Genomic DNA, 25,940 nt, shown 5'->3' with positions numbered 1-25,940 from the left:
GAAAGAGTGCGCTGTCAAGAGTAAGGGTGAGTGCGCTGTCAAGAATGGAGGTGAGAGTAGTGAGAGTGACAAGGAGAGTGAGTTGGTTGTGACAGGTGAGCGAGGATGTACACCTGGGATGGAAGGATGCACACCTGGAATGGTAGAGCGTGAGTGGGAATGCACGCTGGAGTTGGTGGTGAGGCACGTGGTTGGGTGTGTGAATGAGGGCACACCTGTGATTGTCACAGAGGAGGTGACCGAGGAGGGAGCGCGAAGCGGTATATTGGTGAGGTGTGCGACCAACGAATGTGTGCCAAAGTGTTCGGTGGTCAGGTGTGTGACCAAGGCTGTGAGTGGAATGGGTGTACCTGGGTGTGTAAGGAAGGGTACGAGGAGCATGGGCACAGCTGGATGTGTGAGCAAGGAACGGGCTGCGGGGTGTAAGCGTCCAGGTGAAGCATCGACGTTACACGGGTTAGAGGTTAGAGCGACTTTTAGCCGAAGCAGGCCCTCGGTGCGTGCCGGGCCTCGCTTTGAGCGGCCGCGTCCAGGCTCCACTAGGCGGAGCTGGCAGCCCGATAGGAAGGGTCGTTATGGCGACCACGTTTTGTTGAGACGCGCCGGCAGGTCGAGATCGGGACATTGGATGGCTCCACGCCGAGGTGATGCGTGGGATCTCGGCCCGGGTAAGCCCCCGTCCCTGCACCGAGTGCCGGACGCATCCAGCCGCTGGCACAAAACAACCAGCATCCATTGCTTGGCTTTACGAAGCCGGGCTTTGGACAGGGATTGGCGCACCGAGAGGTATTAGTGAGTCGACTGGGTGATGAGGTTAGTGTTTTGGACCCAAAATTAGAGAAAAACAAAATTTGATGATTGGCAAGGGATTGGCAGTAGTGATTGGCAGATGATGGGCAGTGATTGGCAAATTTTTAATTTGTTGAAATTTGATGTGCAAAATTGGTAGTGAGAGACCCCCGATGTGGTGGGATGGCAAATCCACCATCCCTCACAGGTGGGGGCAAAGGAGCACTAGATTATGGGGTGTATGGCAGTGAAAACTAGCCCGGGTGGGTTAGGTTATATTGTAGGGATCTAGAAGAGATTGACATTAGGTAACGTTAAGTTTAGTTAGTGACTGATACCTGTAGTGGGGACGCAGGTAGATTAGTATGGATGATAATGACGAGGGAGCGCAATAGTTTAAAGGGACGACTGGGAAGCGCGAGTTTCAGAAGGGAGTAGTTAGCTGAGATGATGCCGTGTGTGTGAGGATGGAACAGGTGTGATTGCACAGGTGTGCAACTGGACAGGTGTGATTGCACAGGTGTGCAACTGGACAGGTGTGTGGAGCAGTGTATGAGTAGTGAGTGTTGTGGATCAGCGCGAATGCGCTTGGGGAGAGAAGGGTGCAGGTGGCACCAGGTGTGAGAGCACAGGTGTGCAAGTACAGGTGTGTGGAGAGAGTTGGAGTAAGTGGTACGGAGTGGTGTGCATGGTGCGAAGGAGTGGATGGGGGAAGAGTGGACCCCTTTCACGAGTACCCGGGGCGGGTAGTGTAAGTGTTAGGTAGAGGGTATAGGTAAATTGTGGTTGGATGTTGGCATTTGTGGTGCGGTTGCAGAATGGTGTTGTGAATGGGTGCATTAGTGTTGTGGAAATGGCTGTGCGTGTAGCCTGTTAGTGCGTGTAGTTGGTTGGGCACTCCACCACTGTGAGGATGTCGGCCAGGTGAGGCCGCAGGTGGGCTCTGGGAGCCGGTAGAGTTGTGGATGGGGCCCGAGGATCCGGAGGACGGACCCGGGTAGCCCAGTGCCAGAGAGGGCACCGAGTGGGGAGAGTGCCAGAGGGCCTTCCCCAGGTAGTTAGGTTAGGGCAAGGAGCAGGTAAGCTCGGAGGCAACTGCAGTGGTGGAGGTGTGCAGGTGGGTAGACCCACTGGGAGAGGTACACGCCGCAGCCCAGAAATTGTGCGAGGGCACCGGGAGATGAATCGGGGGAGTGAGACCCCAAATTGAAGAGCACCACAGTTTGGCCAATGGGAATTGGTTTTTAGAACCCATAGTGTAAGAGGGCCAATGGTTTGGCCGGAGAAAGACCCCGGGTAGTGTAAAGTTGTTAAAGTCATTTAGGAAATAGTTAGGATTAATGAACCTGTCGCACCATACGCAGCCACTTACCTGTGGTGATGATGATGACTCCACACCTGTGTTTTCTTTGTTTTGTGTTGCAGGAAGTAAGAATTGTTGTGAGGATTTGTGAGACGCATCACGACGTGGATGAGACATTGGGGTGATTCCATCTCTCCCTCCCTAGGAGGGACTGATGATGAATTGGTGATGGCAAATTTTGATGTTCAGTTGAAAATGGCAAATTTGATTGGTTAGGAGGGAGAGAAGACGAATTTGGTTTATGGGAGGAACGGGGAAGACAGTAGGGATGTTTGTTGATTTGTAAAGTAGATGTTTATGGGTAGTGTTGTGTTGTGTGGATACAGTAAGGGGTAAGGGAGGGGCCATGTAGGTTACCTGGTGGGGGGGGGGGGCGTACGATAGGAACGTACCTGTCTCACCTGGTTCCCATGTGCCCCCAGTGTGCATCACCTTACATTGCGTGCACTTTTGCGCCCTTACCACCTTACTCACTTGTCTGCTTCTTTTGTCTCCCACCTCCGAGGATCTGGCTTTGGGGTAGAGAGAGAGGAGAGAGAGGTGCTGGCTGCGCAGTTGTGGGCCTGCACTTTCGCTGTTTGCTGCCGGGATCGATACACCATATGGACCGCAATGTTTGTGGCCACCCACAATGGACCGCAGTTCGTTTGCGGCCAAGCACCACCCGGGGATGGACCTATGGGTCAACGTGGCACCTATGCCATACAGGTGAACCACTTTTAGTTAACACCAAGTGCACCACAAGAAGAGCAAGAGACACCTGCAGGGTTAGGGGTTGTCGAAGTTATTTTTATTCCAATGAACAATGGTGACTGCACCGATTGGTGGTGGGGTGGTGCTTTTGATGCTCGGGAAGGGTGCTCTGCACGTTATTAAAGGCCGTCGGCCACAGAGCACTCGTGGGTTGGTGTATCGATGTTGGCAAGCGCGCTCTCTCTATGCATAACATCTGCATGTGTTCCTCCAAAAACAGGTCCTGGATCGTAGTGTAAATAGCAGCGTAGTCTTGTAAATAATGCTCCCTACCGGCTGTATGTTTAGTTTGAGGATTCTTTCCGGATTCGGTTATCCTGTGGGTGTGTTTCTGTGAGGAGAAGGGTGCAACGTCGCAGGGGGACATATTCACTCATTTGTGAATATCTGTAAAACTGTCGCACTCAGGGTAGAGTTAATAGTAGAGGGAACTACATTGCGTGCCACACTAAAGTAGGTAAAAATTTATCGGGTCGGGACGCCCCGAGGGTAGAGAAGGGTGCAATGTTGCGAATATGGAATTTGGCCTCCATATCCGCTTGTAAATATTCCCCTATTTCCCCAATACTCCCCAACTATCCCCAATCCCCCATTCCCTAGTCCCATTGTCTGTAAACAACAATCAGTAGAGCCGACCTTCCCCTTATTCCCCCATTAAATGTCGTGCCCAGGTCCACCGCACCACACGTAGACAACTTTCGGACATCTTGCTAGTTATTCTTAATCTATGTCAGTTAAGGCCTCGTTTCCATTAATTATGACTCTTCGTTGCACCAGAATGTGATTATATGGCATCAGTAGTGAGTTTAGGACCTTTCCCATACCTCCTTCCATCTTCTTCCCCAACAATTACAACAACAACAGAGGAGATGGCGGCGGCGCGGGGGAGGATGCGTCCTCACACCGGCTCGATTAGCGCCATTGACCACGCGCTCCACGGGGTTACCACGGAGGGGCTGGCTGTCAGCTCCTCCTCAAGGGCGGAGCCTGGTAACCCCCCGCACCCAATCAGAAGGGCGGACCGATTCCATCTGGGGCGGCGCTAGCGAGCCGAGGGCGTGTCACTCCCCGCCGGATATACGTGGCGACTTACCGGAAGTAAGAGAGATGCGCCCCCAGCTGGAGAAAGAGGTACCTGCGAGCGCTGAGTCAGATGCGCCCCGCCTGAGAAAGAACGTTGCCTGCGATCGCTGAGAGAGAAAGACCCGCCTGAGAAAGAACGTCCCCTCCGAGCGCTGTGACCTCCCCGCATCTTTGGACCGGACTGTACCCTGCTTTGAGCCAAGAGTGCACCTTGAGCCATCGATACCCGCTTTCCTGCCATCAACCCCCGTGTGAGTCAGCCTTGTCCCGTTTACCTGTCGTCTGTCCGGGGTTAAGATAAGCCTGTGTCTAAGTGCCCATCTTTTCTGTGCTTTACCTCTAGCCCCTGTAATCTAACCTTTTCCGTACGAATATAATTGAGAATCGAAACATTGGTGTCTGTCATTATAATCCAGCCGGGTGTCTTCTTTTCCTTTATTGATCCAGCGTAGCGCGGCTCCGTCAACGTCGAGTATAATCGGGTAATTTGTGCGGACACGACGGCCATTCCGCTCGGCCCACCTTAACATCAAAGTCGTGTCTGTAACAATACATTCAAGTAATGAAAGGTCTTTATGGAGCATAGATAAGGGAGGAGTAGGTATTAATAACAATAATAACCATTCCTTTCATGCCATGAAGCGCATAGGAGATGCCGAGGCAGTTTCATTGGCTAAGGAGTACAATCGTGGCTGGGTCGCCATTCCGACGCAGGATACTTGAATGGCTTATTACCCTAGTAAGCTGCTACTCCTTTTGCCGACCTCAGAAGGATGGCAGGCTCAGTCAACCCACCTGGTGTTATTTCAACAGAACAACAGGGACTCAAACTCAAGACCCTAAGATCTTAAGTTTAGCCGCCTTAGCCGTTAAGCCAACAACAGGCATAGGAGTAGGAATTGGAGGAAACAAGCCAAGACAGCGAAATGAAAAGAAAAGGTAGTGAAGTCGGTGAAGGAGCGCAAAAATAAAGAAATAAATTCATTAATAAATAGAAAGACCAACAGTTAATAGAGCGGCACTCTTCAAGTCACGACGTCGACCGATATGCCTCCGCTCACAACATAACATTTTCCATACTTGCACCAATAGTTTGACTTGGATCCCTTCAACCGTTCTTAAGTTATCATGGTAATGAAATAACTTTTACTGAACATGACCTCTGACCTCTGAACCACAAAATCTAATCAGTTCATGTTTACATCAATATACATACTTGTACCAAGTCTGACTTAAGTCCCCTCAGCTGTTCTCAAGTTATTACATTTAACATGACATGACCGCTGACCTTTGATCTGTTGATGCCATAATCCATCCAATCAGTTCATCTTTTTGCAGACCCTCGCAGGAAGTGTTTGTAGTTTGTGTGGTGTTTATTAGTTGCTGTGTTTGGGTGGTTTATTGACAACGTAGATTTATGTTCAATTCAATATGGCTGCCGAACCACGCGAATGATGACGTCATCAATTTAATTCTCACATGCAATGTTTGTGTCGATCCAAGTCTGCAATTTGTGTCTCCCGGTGTGTACCCCGGTTTAGAATAGGTACACTGTATCCCTGCGCATCGTAAGAGGCGACCAAGGGTTGGCGTCAGGAAGGGCATCTGGCCATAAAAACATTGCCTCAAACAGGGAACCATGATTGTCATGGGGCCCGCAAGGCTAACCCCCGCTCTAGCGGGGAAAAATGGCCTTAAAAAACGATCATTCATTCATTCATTCAATGTTTGTGTCGATCACGCTCAATAAATTTCAAACTGATTGGATCAAGCGTTCTACTTGTCTAATTAATGACGTCATAATTAAGGCACCGGTGATCTCATTATGAATATATGTTGAATGCACGAAAAGGAAACATGCGAACAGCAAGGCCCTCCTGTATTATAATGCTGTGAAAACAATTTAAAAGCCCATGCTCAACAGTCTCAATACCGGTGCTCTTTGCCCCTGCCTTTCAAGAAAGTTCAGTAGGCATGCACTTTTGTTCACTACATGCCCAATGAGTCAGTGAATCTTAAAATGTAAGGACAGTCTCCTATGTCTGGACTCACTTTCCTCTGCCCCAAACAGCATGAATGCAAACACTTAATTATTTACTTCCAGATGTTCTTGCATAGCTTTCGTTTTTGTAACTCTAGCAACAGTTTTCTTGATCATTTAATATTCACAACCCCCCCCCCCCCCCCCCTTTCCCCACTTCAATATGTCTGAACTCAGCAATGTTATTACTGTTGTTCAATTGCTCTGTATATTCTCTTGCCAAAAAGCTCTGGTATGATGTTGGTCCAAGACTGCGTTCTCATTTGCTTTTGCATTTTAGAGCTAATTTGATTCTAAAATCTACCATCAAGAGGCTACAGGTGCTGTGTTAAGGGTACATAGATAAATAAGGTATTTACATCGGTGCTGTTTAGGGCATAGGTGAGTGAACAGGGCAGGAAAAATGCTTACATTTTACGACTGATGAAAGCCAGTGGATGCGAAGTGAGCATAAACTGAGACTTTTCAGCCCTCTTGGACACAGAGTTGAGCGCACGCGTCATGAATCTGTGGGGTGAGGGCTTTTAGGTTGCATAATCGCAGCATTATAAAAGTGTAGAATAATGTTGGGGAAAGTCAAAAAATCACAATAGTGCCAGGAAAAGTCAAATTAACAAAAACTAAAACAATATGGAGGCCAAAATCCAATTAAACGAGGAATCCGTGCCTCAAGATAATGCAGTAAGCATAAAAAAACAGCCAACATGAACAAAAATCATTGTTTACAAGCATTGCAGAATCTCCTACATGCATCCTTGTGATACATGTTTCAGATGTTCTTATATTCCCCTCCATATCCCCAAATAAAAAACTACTGGCAAAGAGGTTAAACACACATAAAAGCCCCAGCCCTATACAAAAGGCATTTATATTTGAAAAATAATGACATAAATGAGACAAGGTTCAAATTGGGAAACGAGCTTCCGACCAAAGGGAAATCTGTGTTCACAATCGTTCGGGAGAAGCAACAATGAACTTTACACGAGTGAAGGTAAGATTTAATTAGGCACAATGTTAATAGGCCTTCCTCCCGTGGAGCAGGAGACGAGGTTTTGCAATTGCTAGTGTGTGCCATTGGTTGTTATCTCCATTTGTGGGTTTCAGGAGGTGGTACGTAGTCCTCCCAGGACCCAAAGTATCCATCTCCGCTTCGGTAAGGTATCACAATTCATGGAACAATCTGTTCAACTTTTTCAGAGTTTTGTTCCAAGGGCTGTTTTCAGAATCGTCACAGAACCCCAGATTGCCTCCAGTTGTAGTTTATTTGTAGTAATATTCCCGGGGATGGTTTTAAAATCTCAGTGAGGTTCTTCTTTATCATTCCTGTTGCTCCAATTATCACTGGTACAATTTTGATGCTCTTCAGCCTCCAAGATCTCTTGACCCCTTCCCACGCCTCCTCCCCCCAAGCCCTCTCCCTCCCACACATCTCCCTGCTCTTAAATGTTGTGTGCTCTCAAGTGTTTGTGTGCTTCCCATTCTCTTGTCTTCCGCTCCCTCTTTTTATATATTTTGTTTGTCTGGTTGATTTGTTTGTGAAGTAAATGTCAGCTCTTTCACGAGCCTCGATTCAGTATACAAAAAAAAAAAAAAAAAAAAAAAAACCTCATCTCTGAGGCCCTGATATTTGGTCATTTTCGTGTGTGTGTGTGTGTGTGTGTGTCTGTGTGTCTGTGTGCGTGCATGCGTGTGTGTGTGTGTGTCAGTATGTATGTCAAGGCAAAAACTTTTTTTTACCGTTTGAGCTTTTGTCATCAGATTTCCAACAAACCAATATTATGAGAATGCGCAGAAAATAATAAAGAATTGGGTTAAAATGTTAAAGGGCAAAGTGATAGCGACTATAAATAGCCCTTATTAGCCCCGCCACAGGGCATTAAGCCTGAGACGCCCCACTATTTTTTTGTCCCCCGTCGCACCGCGGAGCGAAAGGGGGACGATGGTTTTCCCCTCCGTCCGTGTGTGCGTCCGTGCGTGCGTGCATACGTGCACTGCAATATCTTTATAAAAGTAAGCGAAGGACCGAATTCTAATTTGGTGTGTGGGTGCAACTAGGCACATGGAAGAACCCTATTGAAAATTAGGTCACCACGTCAAAATCCAAGATGGCTGTCACCATATCTAAACCTTGTGAGCGCGATATCTTGAAAAGTAAATGTCTGAACCTTGTGAGCGGAATATCTTGAAAAATAAATGAACTACTAACTTCTAATCCGGTGTGTGGGTGTATCGAGGCATAAGGAAGAACGCTATTGAAAATTGGGTCGCCACGTCAAAATCCAAGATGGCCGCCTTGTGTCTTCCACTTTGTCAACTCACATCACTTCACCGACGGGGGACCTAGGCGTAACGCTTGTTTTAATGGAGTACCTTAGCCCGTAAAGCGATGCCATCTGGAACAGCGTTTGTCTGTCCTTCCGGTGTATAAATGTAAGTCCCTCAAAAACGTCCACCAATCAGAGCTTAGGATCTGGTCACATGACAGGGGGACAGAGTTCAGTAACCATTACAGTTGCATATTTTACTAAAAGGAAATATAATAACCTTCTATGGAATGTTTTGGGGTCCCAGCGGGTGTCGTAATGGGGGGTAGGAGTTTTCAGAAATTTCTCAATACAATTACGATTTTGAAATGCGATCGACACGGACCTAGCTCCCGAATCCGAAAGTGAACAGATGACGATGGTTCACTGGTTTGATAATATCTCAATACAATCATGATTTAACATTATATTTTGATATATTAATACTATAGTATTCGTGATTGGAATAATGAATGATACTGTTTGGAATGAAAATATAGAGATATTGAGTTTAAAGCAAAATGAGGAAATAACGCAAGGGTTTCCATCCGTGACATTCGCGGATTCCCCATGTGCAGTTTCGCCATTGACTGGATATAGCAACATTCCGACTGGGTACGTTTTTTGTCCAAGTCCTTCATGAACCTGCTGTCAATGCCTGACATTCGACTGAAGGTGGCACAGGAATGTGGAATTTATAGAAAAAAATGCAATACTTACAACATTATTTGCTAACTGGTAACTGGTATCTCCACCCAGGTCATACTATCCTCTTCAACTAAAGTATCAAATAAGCCAGCCTATGCTGTTGTTAGACTATCGGTCTTATTTATTTTTAATCTCTTCTATTTTCTTTATTTATTTACCTTTGAGCTTCAGTATATCTGTCCAGGCAATAACATTTTTACCAATTGAGCTTTTGTCATAAAATCTTCAACAAAGCTTTATTTTGAGAATTTGGAGAAAAAAATGAATAAAATGTGCTTTTTTTTTTCACTGTCATTTTAGTCAAGTTTAGTTTGAGGACAAAGTGGATGGGGATGGGCTTTTCATTTTGAGATGCTTTCTAGTTATAGTATGTTGTCTGGAAAGGCAAACAATATCACAGACTTTGTTGCCGTTGCCCGATTTATTTTCCAGCAGGTGGAAAATACATTGTATGATATGTCATTGCACCTTTTTAATATGGATGTAGCACAGATGGCAATTTAAAAGGACAGCATGTTGACAAAAGGACTTGAAGCATGGATGATACATAATGGTGGAATCTGATCATAGGTATAAAATGTAGTCGAGTAGTAGTGCAAGTAGTGCTTTCTATACTACCAATAGTTCTTGATAATTAATAACAGTGAGTTATTGAAGATGCTGGATGAAGTACACAAGCCTGCAGAATTGCTGTTTGGTGATTAATGGCCACATCTGTTACCATCACAAAAAGCCCACAGTTATTTATTACACCTTTACTTAAGACATAAGCCCTCATTTTTTTTGATAAAATTCCCAAAACATACACATCGGGATCAAACACAAACAGGATCAAACATCGGGATCAAACATACAAAGCAAGATATTTGAACACCAACAAGCCTCTGATGAAACAAGATATATGGAGACATCAAGAATGTGCACAAACCTGATGGTGGGGGAGCCGTTATGAGCACAGGGACACCATAGAAAGAAAACGGTCCACCCTCAAACTTCATTCCCTCCTTGCCAACTTCCACCTCCACCTTGCCCTGAAGCAGAATGCAGGGTGAGTGATGTTTCACTATGGACAAGACAAGACAAATCAAACCAATAAGAACCACCAGTCAATATGCCAGGAAAAAAAGTAGAAACCTTACGACAATGATCCATCAATCCATCCAAAACCTTCGTCTTTTCTACCCCAGTTAATACACCCCAAATATACCTTTTTCAAATTCTTTTTTCTTTCCTGAAAGTCCGAGTAGTGTCCATTTGTTGATACCGTGTACCCCGCCCCAGCCCTCTCCCTTCCACATATCTCCCGATGCCCTTGTTCTCTACTGTTGTGCTTCCCTCTCTCCTCCTCCTCTTAACTCCCGTTCCCTTTATTATATGTTCTATGTGTTAGCTCTAACACTGGGTTTGTTGATCTGGAGAAAGCATTCGATAGGGTTCCACGTGAAGTAGTAACATGGGCATTGAGGAAGTTAGGAGTGGAGGAATGGTTGATCAGAGTAGTGATGGCAATGTACAAAAGAGCGCGCACAGCTGTAAGGACGAAGGACGAGAACAGTGGTGAGTTTGAGGTGAAGATGTGCATGGATGTTGCATGTTTGAGATGTGCATGGAATAAGTTTCGGGAACTGAGTGGTGTGCTGACGAGGAGGGGAGTGTCATTGAAGCTGAAGGGAAAGGTGTATGCTGCATGTGGGAGAAGTGTTATGATTTATGGGAGTGAGACATGGGTAATGAACGTAGAGCAGCCACGAAGGCTGGAAAGGGTGGAAATGCGAATGGTTCGATGGATGTGTGGAGCATCGTTGAGAGAGAGGAAGACAAATGATGAATTGCGAAAGATGATGGGAATAGAGCCTGTGATGGATGCTGTGAAGAGGAACAGGTTGAGATGGTTTGGTCATGTGTTGAGGAAGGATGAAAGTGACTGGTTGAGAAGAGTGATGGAAATGAATGTAGAAGGAAGTAGAGGGCGGGGAAGACCGAGAAAGACTTGGCTAAAGATGGTCGAAGAAGAAATGCGGGCAAGGGGGTTAACAAGGGGAGATGCAGAAAATAGGGCAAAATGGAGAAGATTGTCATGGGGCCTGCAATGCTAACCCCCGCTCTTGCAGGGAAAATGGCCTTAAAATGCCTGTTGTTGTTGTTGTGTTAGCTCTAACACGAGCCTCGACTTAGAATACAAAAAAAAAAAAGTGGAATGCATATAGAGCCTGTATGTGCTTGTGAAAGGTATTTCATAGGCATTGCATTTAATCAAAAAAGCAAATTAAAAATATGCTTTAAATTTCCACTTCTGAGCCTCAAATGCTTTATACAGTGTGAAGTGCTGTATTTATTATGACTATTAATACATGTTCCCTCCAGGAGCGAAATATGGTGTCAATACCACCCCTCCCACAGGCAGGGATCAGCCTGGTGTTGGCTTAATGGTTAAGGTGGCTGGCTTAAGACATTAGGGTCTTGAGTTTGAGCCCCTGTCACGCAGTTGAATTAACACCAGGTGGGTTGACTGAGCCTGTCATCCTTCCAAGGTTGGACAAATGAGCTCTGGCTTACTGGGGTAATAAGCTATTCAAATATCCTGTGTTAGAGTGGCGATGCATCAAGGATTGTACTCTTTAGCCCATGAAACTGCCTCAGCCACTCCTATGCACCTCATGGTGTGAACGGAATGGTTATTATTACATTATTCAGAAAGGGATCAGTGGTTAAACCACTTGCACTGTTCCACATACAACAACAACAACAACAACAACATGCATTTTAAAAGGCCATTTTCCCTGCTAGAGCGGGGGTTAGCCTTGCGGTCCCCATGACAATCTTCTCCATTTTGCCCTATTTTCTGCATCTCTCCTTGTTAACCCCCTTGCCAGTTCCACATGTACAAGTGAAAATTGCAAGACGTCTCCCTACCCTCATGGGGAGGTGGGTGGGATTGCATTTTATGCCAATGAGTACCCTGGGTACCCCAAGCACATATACATAATTTGTTTGAGATCAGCCAAGCCATTTTCAATTCTATGAGGTTTAGATGTACGTACGTACATACATACATCCATACATTATACATACAGTGCCATCCATAACTCTTTGAACAGTGAAGTCAAATTTGTTATTATTGTTATATACTCAAGAAATTTGGATTTGAGATCAAAATATAAATATGAGGCAAGAGTACAGAAGGCCAGCTTTTATTTCTTGGTACTTCCATGCATATAAGTTTTACCATTGTAGAACAATAGCACTTTGTATGTATGCTCAGTCCCCCCATTTTAGGTAAGCATAAGTATTGGAGTCCTCAGTCCCCCCCCAACTGCTGTCCCCCTGTCATGTGACCAGATCCTCAGCTCTGATTAGTGGATGTTTGTGAGAGACATACATACATGCACCAGACGGACAGACAAACGCTGTTCCAGACGGCATTGCCCAAAGGGCTATGCCGTAAAAATATGGCTGCCAAACCACGTGATCGATAACATCATAGATTTTTTTTCTCAACCAATTTGTCCCTAGATCAAGCTCAATAAGTTTCATACTGATCGGATAAAGCATTTTACTTGTCGATTTATAACGTCATAATGAAGGCACGTATGACATCATCATTAACATGTGTTATTCCCCATGGGGAGTACTTTACAATGAGCCACTGTTCAAATTTTTCAATGGAGTGGTTTTGGAAATATAGAGGTGCATATTTTTCAGTTTTTCCAAAATGGTGCCTGTACCACAAAACCTATGACATCATAATTATCATAAAAAATATATCTGCAGGAAGAGAAAATTTTGAAAATTTGATCTATAGTGAAAATTTTGTGTCAATTAGACCTACAGTTGCAGAGAAAATGAATTTTAATGGGAATAAACCTGCCGACAGAAGGGACATCCATACATACATACAAACGCAGGCTGTCGTAATACACAGAAACATAGATCTGTTTAAAAAAAAGATACAGCTTAGTAGATTCACCAATGATCTTGCCCTCGATCCCAATCACCTTCTGATGTTCAAACCTGTAAAATAAGGACGAAGTAGTCTGCCGGCCGACCCTGGGTGTACAGGTAATGTTCTGATGCCTTGCGGTTCTTATCATTAAACTTCACATCATGGAAGATATCAGGGTGTTTCAACAACCGCAAGAGGATCTTCTCCGTCACCAGGCAAGGCTTAAAGGCTTCCAACTCTGACGGAAAGGATGAACAGCAGAGACGGAGAAAAGCTGGTTATTTCCATAATATATATTTTAATGTGGGCATGTGCGCGCGCACACACACACACACACACACACACACACACACACACACACACACACACACACACACACACACACACACACACACAACCTCTTCAAAACAATATGGCACAACCAGAATGTGCTCAGCGATGCCATTCCATCACACTGTGCCCCAAAGTTACATTTCAAACACTAGAGGGCGTCGTTGGATTAAATCATGGCCAGATTAGAAAGCTTGGCCGCCATCATCATCCCAGGCAAAATTGCATCTGAAAGCAATCTGAAGTACTTGAAAGATGCCAGAAAGATGCGCTTGCTTCGGGTGTACCAACCGTAGGAGGAGAAACAGTGGACTTTCCCTTCATAAGTGAATATAGTAGTGTACATAACTTCAAACGTTAACAAGGAGTTAGTCTTACTTTACTTCTAGACTATGACCATATTAAAGTTAACTGTAGTTGTAGACTCACTAACATAAACATTGTTTAATACAAACAATCGACAAGTTGGTTAAAACATGCATCAGTTCAACATTAAAGTGAAGCTCACCTGGATCAAGAGCAACAGTGACTCAAACCCCTTCCCCTTACCCCGTCCCCCCTCCCTTACCCCTCTCCCCCCTCCTCCCGTCAACCTTCCTGGACCCTGATTTTTTTTGTGCCATGACCAAAACATCACGGATAATGAAGGTTATAGTCAAGTTTCGTCAAAGTCGTGTTAGTAGTTTCAGCGAAGAGAGCAAATACCTATTTTTGGGAGGAGGGGGAGTTAAACCTCTTCCCACCCCCATAGACACCCTGAATGAGCGCAGATTTGGATGCGATCAATACACCTTCGTTAGGCAATGTGTGGTCAATACACCTTAATTGTGGCCAGGTTTCATCAAAATCGTGTGTTTGGTTTACGCGATAATGACTGCAGTGTTTACTCACTCAATCACTCATTGACTGACTTACCTACTGACACTGCTCCATCGAATAAGCTCTCCGGACCGACTAAAGTCCAGGTAAGCGAAAAACGAGTTTCATTTACCTCGTAAAAAGTCAGACTAGTTTTAGGAAGCCTTTTTAACATAACACGAATGTAGGTATGTGGACGTGGTGGGGACTACTCCGTAGTTTATTTATTTATTTATTTATTATTTTAAATTCTTATTGAGCCTTTTTTTTTTTACTACGCCATAGTAAAAAATTTTTTTTTTATCAATTAATTATATAAAGCAGGAAATATCAACTAATTATCTCATAATTGCCAACTCAAATTGAGTGCTACATCACATACAGTGCCATCACAAACATACAAAAGTCTACACCCCCAAATTTTTCACCTTTTGTTGCCTTATAACCTGGAATTAAATTGCATCAACTCAAACTTTTCTACCTTCATTTACCCATCGTAATCCACAACTTCTAGACAAGGCTACTTTTCTCAGAAAATAACTACTGCAGGCATTTTTGGAGAAAAGTTGGTAAACCGGTTTTCCAACAATTTTTCCAGCCAAATTGACGCCGTAAGGTCTGCCTGCACGCATGGATATTTTACCTGAGGAAGAATTCACTTTGAAAATGCGATCAATTTAAAATGTCAGATTTCGAATAACTTCGTCATTTTTCATCGGATTTCCACCAAATAAAGGTTACCATTGCTTGCAGATACCTCTCTTTCTCTCTAAAAGTGAAGACAGGATGAACTTCAGAGATAGAGTTAAGCCTCGGCGGCGGAAAGTTTTACAGTTATTTTCCAATGTAAATGACAATATAGCTCGTAGTTTTATGAAAATTCATCAGAATTTGCCCAGATTTGTTGCAGTGGAATGTTAACACCCTCTCGCCAAAACTGCCAAATCCGAAGACAGAATTTAATTCCGAGCTACCCTGAGCTCGTGAGGTGGTTATGTCACATGGCCTGGTAAGAAAAAGTGTTGTGGTTCTTCTTCTTCACGCAATAACAACTTCTAGCTTCCAGACCATACGTCCAATCATCTTGAGATTGTGCACACTTGTTACCCCTCATGACTTCTACTAAAGTATGAAGTTTCACGTCGATCAATGAAGCGATTCAAGAGATATAAATGTTTTTAATATTTTCGTTTAAGTAACGATATCTGCCAAACCACATGATCTATCGCAAATTTCAAAAGGATATTATAGTAGACTGATATGCTGAACACATCTGTGAAGTTTCCCCTCGATTGAATCAAAAATGAGGGAGGAGCCAGGTTTTAAAGGTTTATGCTTAAAAATGTCATAACTCTGAAACCATGTGACGCATGACGTCATGCTCGCTGACTTTTTTGTTCGTCATGGGTATGCGATTGTGCCTGCAAAGTTTGGCCTCGATCTGTTCAGCCGTTGCAGAGAAAAAGGGGTTTTCGTGTTTTCACGAAACAATATGGCGGCCGAACCACGTGACCTGTGACGTCATAATTACCATTAAAATATTCTACAGACAGAGTCCCTCCTATGGTGAAAATTTGATCTCATCGGTCCAATTATTGTAGAGAAAATGGTTTTTAAAGGAAATTAAAACTTAAAATGGCAATAGCACTGTGACATGGCCTGGTAGGACAAAATGGTGCGTTTCTTCTTCTTTCAACAATAAAGACTTATAGCTTCGAGAGCGTACAACCAATCATATTGAAATTTTACACACTTGTTCCAATTGATGAGAGCTACATTGCATTTAAAATTCAAGTCGATCAATGCAGTGGTTCAAGAGTTAGAAGCTTTTTAGGATTTTCCTTACATTATTTATTGCGGCCAAACCATGCGACTTATCAAAACGTCTCAAGTAACATAGAAACATCCCCCCATGAGGAACATTTGTGTAAAGTTTCCACTCGATGTCTTCACAAATTATGGAGGAGATACCATTTCTAGTTTATGCTTAAAAACGTCATAACTCTGAAACCATGTGATGGATGACATCGTGCTCAGGGCTTTTTTGTTTGCCATGGGTATGCGATTTTGCATGCCAAGTTTGGGCTCGATCTGTTCAGGCGTTTTGGAGAAAATGGGATTTTAGTGTTTTTTTCAGACTTCTCACTCAAAACAATATGGCGGCCGAAAAATGTGACGTATGACTTCGAAATTTTTTGCATTCTGAGTTTTTTTTAACGAAGCATCTGGGGAAAAAATATCATTTTCAGGGGAGAAAAAATTGTGTTTGACGAATTCTAACCTCTTAACGTTAGCATTTTTAATATACTCAATAAACATGTTTTTTGTTCCCATTGCAGAGTTCTTTAGAATGAGCCATTACTCAAATGTTTCCATTGAGCTGTTCCGGAGATATAGAGGGGCAAAGTTGAAGGTGTTTTACAAGATGGCGCCCATACCACGTGACTGATGACGTCATAATTAGCATTTAAAAATTCTATGAGCCTAGCCGATCATTTGATGAAAATTTCCTGTCAATCCAACCAACACGGTTGCTGAGAACATTAATTTTAAAGTTTTCCGAGGTGCAAAATAGGGTGGAAGAATAATAAGAAAAACTTTGGGAATAACAATAGGTTACTCTCCATTTTATGGAGAGTAAACCTAATAATAACTAGAATCCGGGCACTCGGTAGAGCGCATACCTTCGCCGCAGCTACTGTTCTGTACTTGGCATGGGAGTGTATGCGATGTGAAACTTTATGTGAAATGCGATCGATTTTTAAAAATCAGAATTTGAGCAAATCTGTTTCATTCGTCTGTTAATATGCCTCCCCGATTGACAAATCTGCAATTTGAATTTCATTTGAGGTTGAAATGATTGCGGGAGATCGCGTTATAGTGATGACGTCTTGGATGGACATCCTCTTCTTCAGTCGCTCATAACTTTGAGTGAAATACGATCGAGTTAAAAATAGTCAGAATTTGAGCAAATCTGTTTCATTCGTTTGTTAATATGCCTCATCTCTTGACAAATCTGCAATTATAATTTTTTTTGAGGTTGAAATGATCGCGGGAGATCGCGTTATAGTGATGACGTCCTGGATGGACATCTTCTTCTTCAGTCGCTCATAACTTTGAGTGAAATACGATCGAGTTAAAAATAGTCAGAATTTGAGCAAATCTGTTTCCCAAAATCTAATCAAATGTGTCCCGTATAATAACCAATCATCCCACCAAATTTCATGCAATTCGGTTGAATACTTTTTGAGTTATGCGATTAACATACACACACACAGACATACAAATAAATACACAGCGATCAAAACATAACCTTCCGCTTTTGCGAAGGTAATAATAATAAGCAAGCTCCATATGAATATTTTATTTCCACGACTTGAGTATGTGTTTTGTTTTGCATTTTTCAAGGTGAATGAGTCAAATGCCGGCCTGGTAAACAGCATATTTGGATTCAGCATACCTTAAAAGAGTTAAAAAGTCTGTTTACAAACTTTTCCTCAAAAATGCCTCAAACACTACAACAACATCCATATCTGAAAAATTGGCCTAGTCTATTCTAAGTGAAAAACAAATTCTACAAATTTCAGAAAAATTAAAAATACAAAACTAGATTTATTTGTTGGATAAGTGTCCCCCCCCCCCTCCCACCCCACCACTCCCGGAGTTAATAATTGGTGGAAGAACCTTTAAAAGCAATTAAAGCTGTGAGACTGTTGGGATAGGTCTCTACCAACTTTGCACACCTTGATTGGGCAATATTTGTCTATTCTTCTGCACAAAACTGTTCAAGCTCAGGCAAGTTGCATGGGGAGCGTTGATGGACAGCAATCTTCAAGTGACGCCACAGATTTATGATTCGATTTAGGTTGGGGCTCTTACTGGGCCACTCAAGCACATTTATATTTTTGTTCCTTAGCCACTCCAGTGTAGATTTGGCGGTGTGCTTCAGGTTGTTGTCACACTGAAAGGTGAACTTCCTTCCCAATTTCAGCTTTCTTGCAGAGGGCAACAGGTTTTCTTCCAGGATTTTTCTATATTTTGCTCCATCCACTTTCCCTTCTATCCTGACATGTGCCCCAGTCCTTGCTGATGAGAAACATCCCCATAACTTGATGCTGCCACCACCATGCTTCACAGTAGGGATGGTGTTATTTGGGTGATGTGCTGTATTGGTTTTGTGCCAAATAGAACTTTTGGCATTTAGGTCAAAATATTCCATATCTTGGGTTCGTCAGATTGAACAAAACGTTTTGCCACATGGCTTCAGAATTTCCAGAGTGTTTTTTTGCATACCTCAAACGGGATTCAAGGTGGGCTTTTTGAGTAATGGCTTCATTATTGCCACCCTACTGTACAGGCCAGACTTGTGGAGTGCTAGAGATATTGTTGCCACATGCACACAGTGACCAGTCTTTCCCATAAAGGCCTGTAGCTCTTTCAAAGTTGCCATTGGCCTCTTGGTGGCCTCTCTGATCAGTCATCCCCTTGCTGGATCATCTAGTTTGAAAGGGACGCCCTGATCTAGGCAGTATCTTGGTGGTACCATACGCCTTCCACTTCTTCATGATTATCTTGACTGTGCTCCAGGGGATATTCAACGCTTTTGAAATATTTTTATACCCATCCCTTGATCTGTGCCTTTTCACAACTTTTCCCGGAGGTCTTTTGGTGAATCCTTGGTGCTCATGGTTGAGTCTTTACTGTGAGATACACTACCCAGCAGATGAAACCTACAGGAAAAGCTAATTTTTTTTCTCAAATAATCAGAATCACTACAATTTAACACAGGTGGAGGCCAATTAACTTGGTGTGATTTTGAAGGTGATTGCTTAGACCTTAGCTAATTTACAATTAATTAGGAGTGGTAGACACTTATCCAACCAAGATATTCTAGTTTTGTATTTTTAATTAATTTTCTGAAGTTTGTAAAATTTGTTTTTCACTTGGAAGTTTTGGGTTACGATGTGTAAATAAGGTGGAAAAAGTTTGATCTCATACAATTTAATTTCAGGTTATAAGGCAACAAAAGGTGAAAATTTTGAAAGGGGGTGTTGACTTTCTATAGACACTGTAATGCCAGATATGATTTTACGTTGAGCATTTCACAGGGAATCACTTTGTTATTAGATTCGATAAAAACTACCATTTAATTCATAACTTACAAACTTTCCTTCAACATCTTCTCTCATTCCCACTAGTGTATTATACTGGATCTTTAACAAAGAATTTAAATACATGTAATACTAAAAAAGGCAGGGAGACTGAGTTAATAATCTAGTACTAGTGGATTAGAGCAAAGCCTTTCCGCAGAGTTTTCATGTGAAAACGAATAGACACATCCAGGTTCTCTGAGCTCGGTTGCCCGGAATGGTGATGGCGCACCACCGCTCAATTCTGGCCATCTGATTTGTACGCGTAGTTAGTTGGTGCATGTAAGTCCATGCTGCACCCTCACCTGCCACCAAAAAGCGGTGGGTGGCTAGAAGCAGCTGAGGAGAGATCTTTATATTTGCCAGGCTTTCAGATGGTTTGAAGGCAGAGAAGTCCTGTTTCTGATCCCTGTGGACCACCCGTTTCCTTGTCCTGTTGTCAGCTGGAATAACAATAAATAGAATGAGAACTGCAGAATTTTACAACATCCAAATCTAATATTATCCAATGGATTACTCAAATGAATGGCTCAATAGTCATCCAATGAAATCAATTAATCAGATTAAAACCAAAAACAAAACACAATCACTGTTATTGCTTTCTGACCAGAGCAGCAAAACTAGCAATTATTTATTACTCCCACCAGGGAGTAAGGCATTCGCTCGTGTCCGTCCATGTGTTCGTGTGTTTGTGAACAAGATATCTGGAAAAGTTCTGAACGGATTTGGATGAAGGTTGGTGGGATGATTGCCCTTGGGATAAGGAAGAATTGATTAGTTTTTGGTGAAGCTCAGGAAATTATTCCGGATACAGGAATTTTTTTAGAGAATTGTTTTGGGATTTTTTTTTTTTTTCTGTTTTACTGCATTGAAGCTTTTGTTCTTATTCTTAAATGATGTTTTTCTCCTCTAATTCCGAGGTATATCAAAATTAATTCTCTGACAGTTAAGGCCTACTTTCTTTTTCATTTATTGTTTTGGGGAGAGGAGATGTTAAACAAAACGTATTATTCCAACTTGACCCACAGCGGAAGTATGCGCTCTACTGAGTGGCGTTCTAGTTTGTAATAGTGCCCCACAGAAGACATTTTATACATACATAATTCAAGGCTCAAATAAGAGCCTTTAACAATGTAAGAGTATATGTGGATGCACACACCATATCAAATACAAAACGAAAATATTAAAGTGGGGAGAAACCACAAGAAGGTGTAAATAAATAAATTAATGTGTTGTAAGGCCAGGTGGTTGGTTGGGTGCTCCAGCATATATTTTTGGTGCTGTGGGTTCTGGGAGTGGAAGCTGTTTTTTGTTGCAATTTATTTTCGCGCTGACTGGGGTTGTGGGGTACGTATGCATCCGAGTGTAAAATTCTGCATGTGGAGATGGCTCCATGCCCCTGCTGCCCAACTTAGCTGACCGTATCGAGCTTGAAGGACAGAAATGGGATTATGCTGAGGACTTTGACTGAGGACTCGGTCAGCAAGGCACACTTGTGACCTAAGTGTGTTTTGAAATATTGTATATATCTAATATATAAAGCTCTTTGACTTTCTAACCACTGACTCACTGACTGACTGATATTAATGTTCGGTACTTCTGGATGTTGTAGAAAGCTCAAATTTAGCGTGCCGACGGATATCGAAGCCGGTAACACCGGGAAAAAACACAGAAATGCCAGAAAGAGTCTGTAAATGAAAGCTTATGTACAAAAACCACAAATGCATATGTAAACAATAAAAAAAACAAAAAAAAAAAACCTCAATCAATATCTAGCATTTGAAAATTGTAATTTTTAACTGTAAACTGTAAAATAAACATGACAATAATATCCGTAAATCAAAAAAAGAAAAAGTGTCTGTAAATTTAAATTTATGTAAAAACCGTAAACTTGTCCATAAAAAAAATATATATATACAGTCATACCCCGTTTTACGCGATTTTGACCTATGTCAAATCCGACTTTACGCCACTCTTCTAGAGTAAATTTCAGTTCAGCGAACGTCATTATGTGCGACTTTACGTCACTCCAACGGATGTGGAAAAAAAAAATTCCCTTAAAAATATATTTAAAATAAATAAAATAGTACATAAATTAACAATAAAAGAAGCTAAAAAACAATTTAAAATATAATAAAAAGCACATAAAAAATATACAAATGTACGTGCAGTATACTGTACGTACGCGCAGCTGCTGGTTCTCATTCAAATGAGGTGACGTACAGTATTCCTTTACTGTGTCTGTGTTAGCCATGGGTCCTAAGAAGGATAATGCTAGTGTTTCCAAGCGTAATGTGGTTACGATGGAAGATAAGTTAAATCCGATTAAAAGGTATGAAAAAGGTGAAAAAGTGTCGGTGATAGCGCATAGACCTTATCGCGAATCAGAACCGCAATGCGTCATGGGATCGGAAAGGGGCAATAGCGCCGCCGGCGGTCGCTGTCTTGTTCGCAAGTGTACAGCAAATATAAGTCAAGACCTACTCTCAAGTGCCTTGTTGGTATTACACCTAGCGGAACAATTTCATACATTTCCAAACCTACAGGAGGAAACACGTCGGACAAAAAAATTGTAAAGATGACGAACATTGTAGACAAGTTCCAGCCCGGCGATATTTGTATGGCCGATCGAGGTTTCAACATTCAGGAACTGTGCTGGCATAAGCAGGTTGTTTCTCTTCTCCAATGGGAACCCCCCTTTCCCTCAAATATTTCTTTAAATCGCTGGATTTTAATGCCAAAAAACGCTGAATTTCTTTCACATTAGCCATCTTCCTTTCTGTAAACACAGCGTCGATCGTAGACAGACGCTTCCTCTTCTGGGTTCGTGTTTACCTTTGCCCCCTTTTCGATCCAATCATGCTTTGCGGTGGAGCGCCCTCTGTTGATATTTACCGATTCGCGATAAGGTCTATGCCTTAGGGCTGCCACGGTCGACGGTATCGACCATCATTCATGATAGGGAACGTATTCTCGCATACGTCACAGAAAAAGCGCCGCCAGCTAAGACTGCTAAAATGTGTGTTTGTGTTCAGAAGAGACGCCATGTTTAAGGTGAATAACATAATCTTATTAATTTTATTTATTATTCTTGTAAACTTTGTTCAAATTTGTAAACACAAATTCATTTATTAATTGTGTTCATTACTCATTAAAAAATATGACAAAAATGTGTTTTTAGTGTTCTTTAAGGTTTAGCGATAGTTATATACTTTCGCGAGTTATTTACTCTCGTTTTACGGTGTTTGTCTTCATTTTACGGCATTTTAAAGGCTTTTTTTTTTTTTTTTGGGGATACAAGATCGAGGCTCGTGAAAGAGCTAAAAGGCATTATGCCCGGTTTACGTCAAAAACCGAGTTACGTCACGGTTTATGGAACCAATTAATGACATAGGCCGGGGTATTACTGTATATATTGTTGCGAATATGGAATTTGGCCTCCATATCCGCTTGTAAATATTCCCCTATTTTCCCCAATACTCCCCAACTATCCCCAATCCCCCATTCCCTAGTCCCATTGTCTGTAAACAACAATCAGTAGAGCCGACCTTCCCCTTTTTCCCCCATTAAATGTCGTGCCCAGGTCCACCGCATCACACGTAGACAACTTTCGGACATCTTGCTAGTTATTCTTAGTCTATGTCAGTTAAGGACTCGTTTCCATTAATTATGACTCTTCGTTGCACCAGAATGTGATTATATGGCACCAGTAGTGAGTTTAGGACCTTTCCCGTACCTCCTCCCATCTTCTTCCCCGTCTACAACAACAGAGGGGCGCTGCGCGGGGGGGAGTGTGCGTCCTCCCACCGGCTCGGTTCGCCGCCATCGACAATGCGCTCCAGACGATGCGCTCCAGACCATGCGCTCCACGGGGTTACCACGAAGGGGCTCCTTGTCAGCTCCTCGTCAGGGGCGGAGCCGGTAACCCCCCCCGCACGCACCCAATGAGAAGCAACGTGCCGATTCCACGAGGCGGAGCTGACGAGCTGAGGGCGTGTCACTCCCCGCCGGATATACGCGGCCACGTAGCGGACGTGACGTCAGATGCGCCTGAACTACGGAGAGCAGAGGAAGCCACCGCCACCCCAGCGCGACGATACCTCCCCGCATCTTTGGACCGGACCGAACCGGGTCGATTCTGCCCTGAGCCCAGGTGCACCTGGAGCCATCGATACCCGCTTTCCTGCTATCAATCCCCGTGTGAGTCAGCCTTGTCCCGTTTGCCTGTCGTCTGTTGGGGTTAATATAAGGTTGTGTCTAAGTGCCCACCTTTCTGTGCTGTACCTCTCGTCCCTGTAATCTGACCTTCCGCACGAATATAATCTCCTCCGGAGGTCTTGAGAACCGTATCCCTGGTGTCGTCATTTTAATCCCAGCCGTGTGTCTGTTCCTTCATTGACCTAGCATCGCGCGACTAGTCAACGTTCGGGTATAATATCGAGTATAATCTTGTGCAGACGTGGTCATCCCAAAACCGCTCGGTGAATAACATCCAAGCCACGTCTGTAACAATTGGTGTCGAGGAGTGGAATTCGAACCCGGGACTAAATTTATTAGGCCCAAATTTGTAACAGTTAGAATCGATTCGGAGCGCGTTTCCCGCGCGAAATTATAACGGCCGAAATTTGAATTTGTTTTACGAAAATAAAAATAAAAAACCGAATTTTGAAAGTCGCGCTATGGCGGATCAAGACAGCTGGGGTCCGGTAGAGGAGAGAGAGGTAGGGTCGATCCAGGACCAAAATGAGGGACAGGAGGAGAGCGAAGCAGTGAGGGCGGCAGGTTCGCAAAATAGCGCCGTCACGCACGAAGAAGCGGGCGCGCAAAATGGCGCCTCGCTGATCACCGCGCCAGCGACCGTGGCAGCGCCCCCGGTGGATTTGAACTTGTTTTTTATGCAAATGAAGGCCCTTATGGACAAGAATAATGAAGAAATGGAAAGCAGAATAATGATGGGAATGAGGGCTGATAGTGAGCGGATGGGGAACCGGATGGATGCTCAGGGTGAGCGATTGGAGGGCAAAATAGGGGTAATGGGGAACCGGATGGATGCTCAGGGTGAGCGATTGGGAAACCAAATTGAAGAAACAACGAACGGAATGAGGGCCGATAGAGAGGCAAGGGAGCAGAGGGACAGAGACCGCGGGTTGGGCGAAAGGGTCCCAGGAGTGCGCGAGGAGGTGAGGCACTGTAAGGAGCACATGGAGAAGGAGGTGAGAAAGGGGACTGTAAAGTTACAAGGGGCATAGAGGACCTGACGCAGGAGGTGGAGCAGCTGACGGTGGGACAGACGGAGTTAGTGGAGCAGGTTCAAAGGAACACTGCGGTATTAGGAGGGTTAAAAGTAACACAGAAAGAACTAAAAAATGACTTGGTAGCGACGAAGAGGGAATGTCAGATGGTACGTGAGGGACTGACAACGAGGTTGGACGAGGTGGTAGAGGTAATGGAGACGAAGGACCGGCAGGTGAGGACGCACCTGGAAACGGTCAAGGTAGCCTTGGAGGACGAGCTTGAGGAGACGTACCGGGGAATAAAAGAGGTGAAGCACAAATTAGAAGAAGTGGAAGAAGGGATGAGTGAAATTAAGAAGCGACGGAGAGGGGATAAGAAAGAAATAAAAGAGGAGATAAAAGAATTGGTCCAAAGTCTGTGTTTGGATCGTGATGATGTGCTCATTAACCGGATGAGGGATTCGCAGGTGATGGAGGAGAAGCGAAGAGGAAGAGGACCCGGTGTAAGTGGTGACCAATATGGTCGTGCGTATGATGCGCCAGGGGATTTAAGAAGCTTGGGGGTCGAGATAGACCCGGGTGTTCGTGAGAGGCCGTTGGTGAAGTGTGCGACAGGTCTGGTGTGCGAAAAAGGAGGTGTGCAAGAAAGTCCGACTCTGGGGTGTGTGAGGAAAAAGTGTGTGCCAAGGAGTGAGGGTGCTGGCGAGAGTGAGTCGGTCGTAGCGCGTGTGCGAGGGGGCACATGGAAGCGCGGGGTGGTGAGTGTTACAGAGGGTGTGACGGGAGAGTGTGCGCAAGAGTGTGCGCGAGAAAGGTGTGTGACGGACAGGTGCACGAGGAAAGAGTGCGCTGTCAAGAGTAAGGGTGAGTGCGCTGTCAAGAATGGAGGTGAGAGTAGTGAGAGTGACATGGAGCGTGAGTTAGTTGTGACAGGTGAGAGAGGATGTACACCTGGGATGGAAGGATGCACACCTGGAATGGTAGAGCGTGAGTGGGAATGCACGCTGGAGTTGGTGGTGAGGCACGTGGTTGGGTGTGTGAATGAGGGCACGCCTGTGATTGTCACAGAGGAGGTGATCGAGGAGGGGGCGCGAAGAGGTGTTTTGGTGAGGTGTGCTACGAACGAATGTGTGCCAAAATGTTCGGTGGTCAGGTGTGTGACCAAGGCTGTGAGTGGAATGAGTGTACCTGGGTGTGTAAGGAAAGGTACGAGGAGCATGGGCACGGCTGGATGTGTGAGCAAGGAACGGGCTGCGAGGTGTAAGCGTCCAGGTGAAGCATCGACGTTAGACGGGATAGAGTTTAGAACGACTTATAGCCGAATCGGGCCCTCGGTGCGTGCTGGGCCTCGCTTTGAACGGCCGCGTCCGTGCTCCACTAGGCGG

The 25,940-nt window shown here is 44.0% G+C and overlaps 1 protein-coding gene across 8 annotated transcripts in view; it reads right to left on the bottom strand.

The window, feature by feature from the left end:
• LOC137420710 (metal transporter CNNM2) overlaps positions 1 to 25,940 on the bottom strand; it is a 147,938-nt gene that overhangs the window by 49,275 nt on the left and 72,723 nt on the right. For all 8 annotated transcript variants that reach the window (XR_013622499.1, XM_068105996.2, XM_068105997.2 and 5 more), the window contains exons 3-5: positions 19,627 to 19,764; positions 13,052 to 13,221; positions 9,969 to 10,071 (exon numbers count right to left, since the gene is read on the bottom strand). Coding sequence is in view for 7 of the 8 variants with exons in the window: in XM_068105996.2 (XP_067962097.2) it covers positions 9,969 to 10,071; positions 13,052 to 13,221; positions 19,627 to 19,764 (411 nt within the window). In the remaining variant the exon portion in view is untranslated. The remainder of the gene's footprint in view (positions 1 to 9,968; positions 10,072 to 13,051; positions 13,222 to 19,626; positions 19,765 to 25,940) is intronic.

This window comes from Myxine glutinosa, chromosome 2 (assembly GCF_964187855.1).
Source record: "Myxine glutinosa chromosome 2, kmMyxGlut1.1, whole genome shotgun sequence".
NCBI classification, from domain to species: Eukaryota; Metazoa; Chordata; class Myxini; order Myxiniformes; family Myxinidae; genus Myxine; species Myxine glutinosa.
Note: the sequence above shows the minus strand (reverse complement) of the source record. Positions and strands in the feature narration are given on the sequence as shown.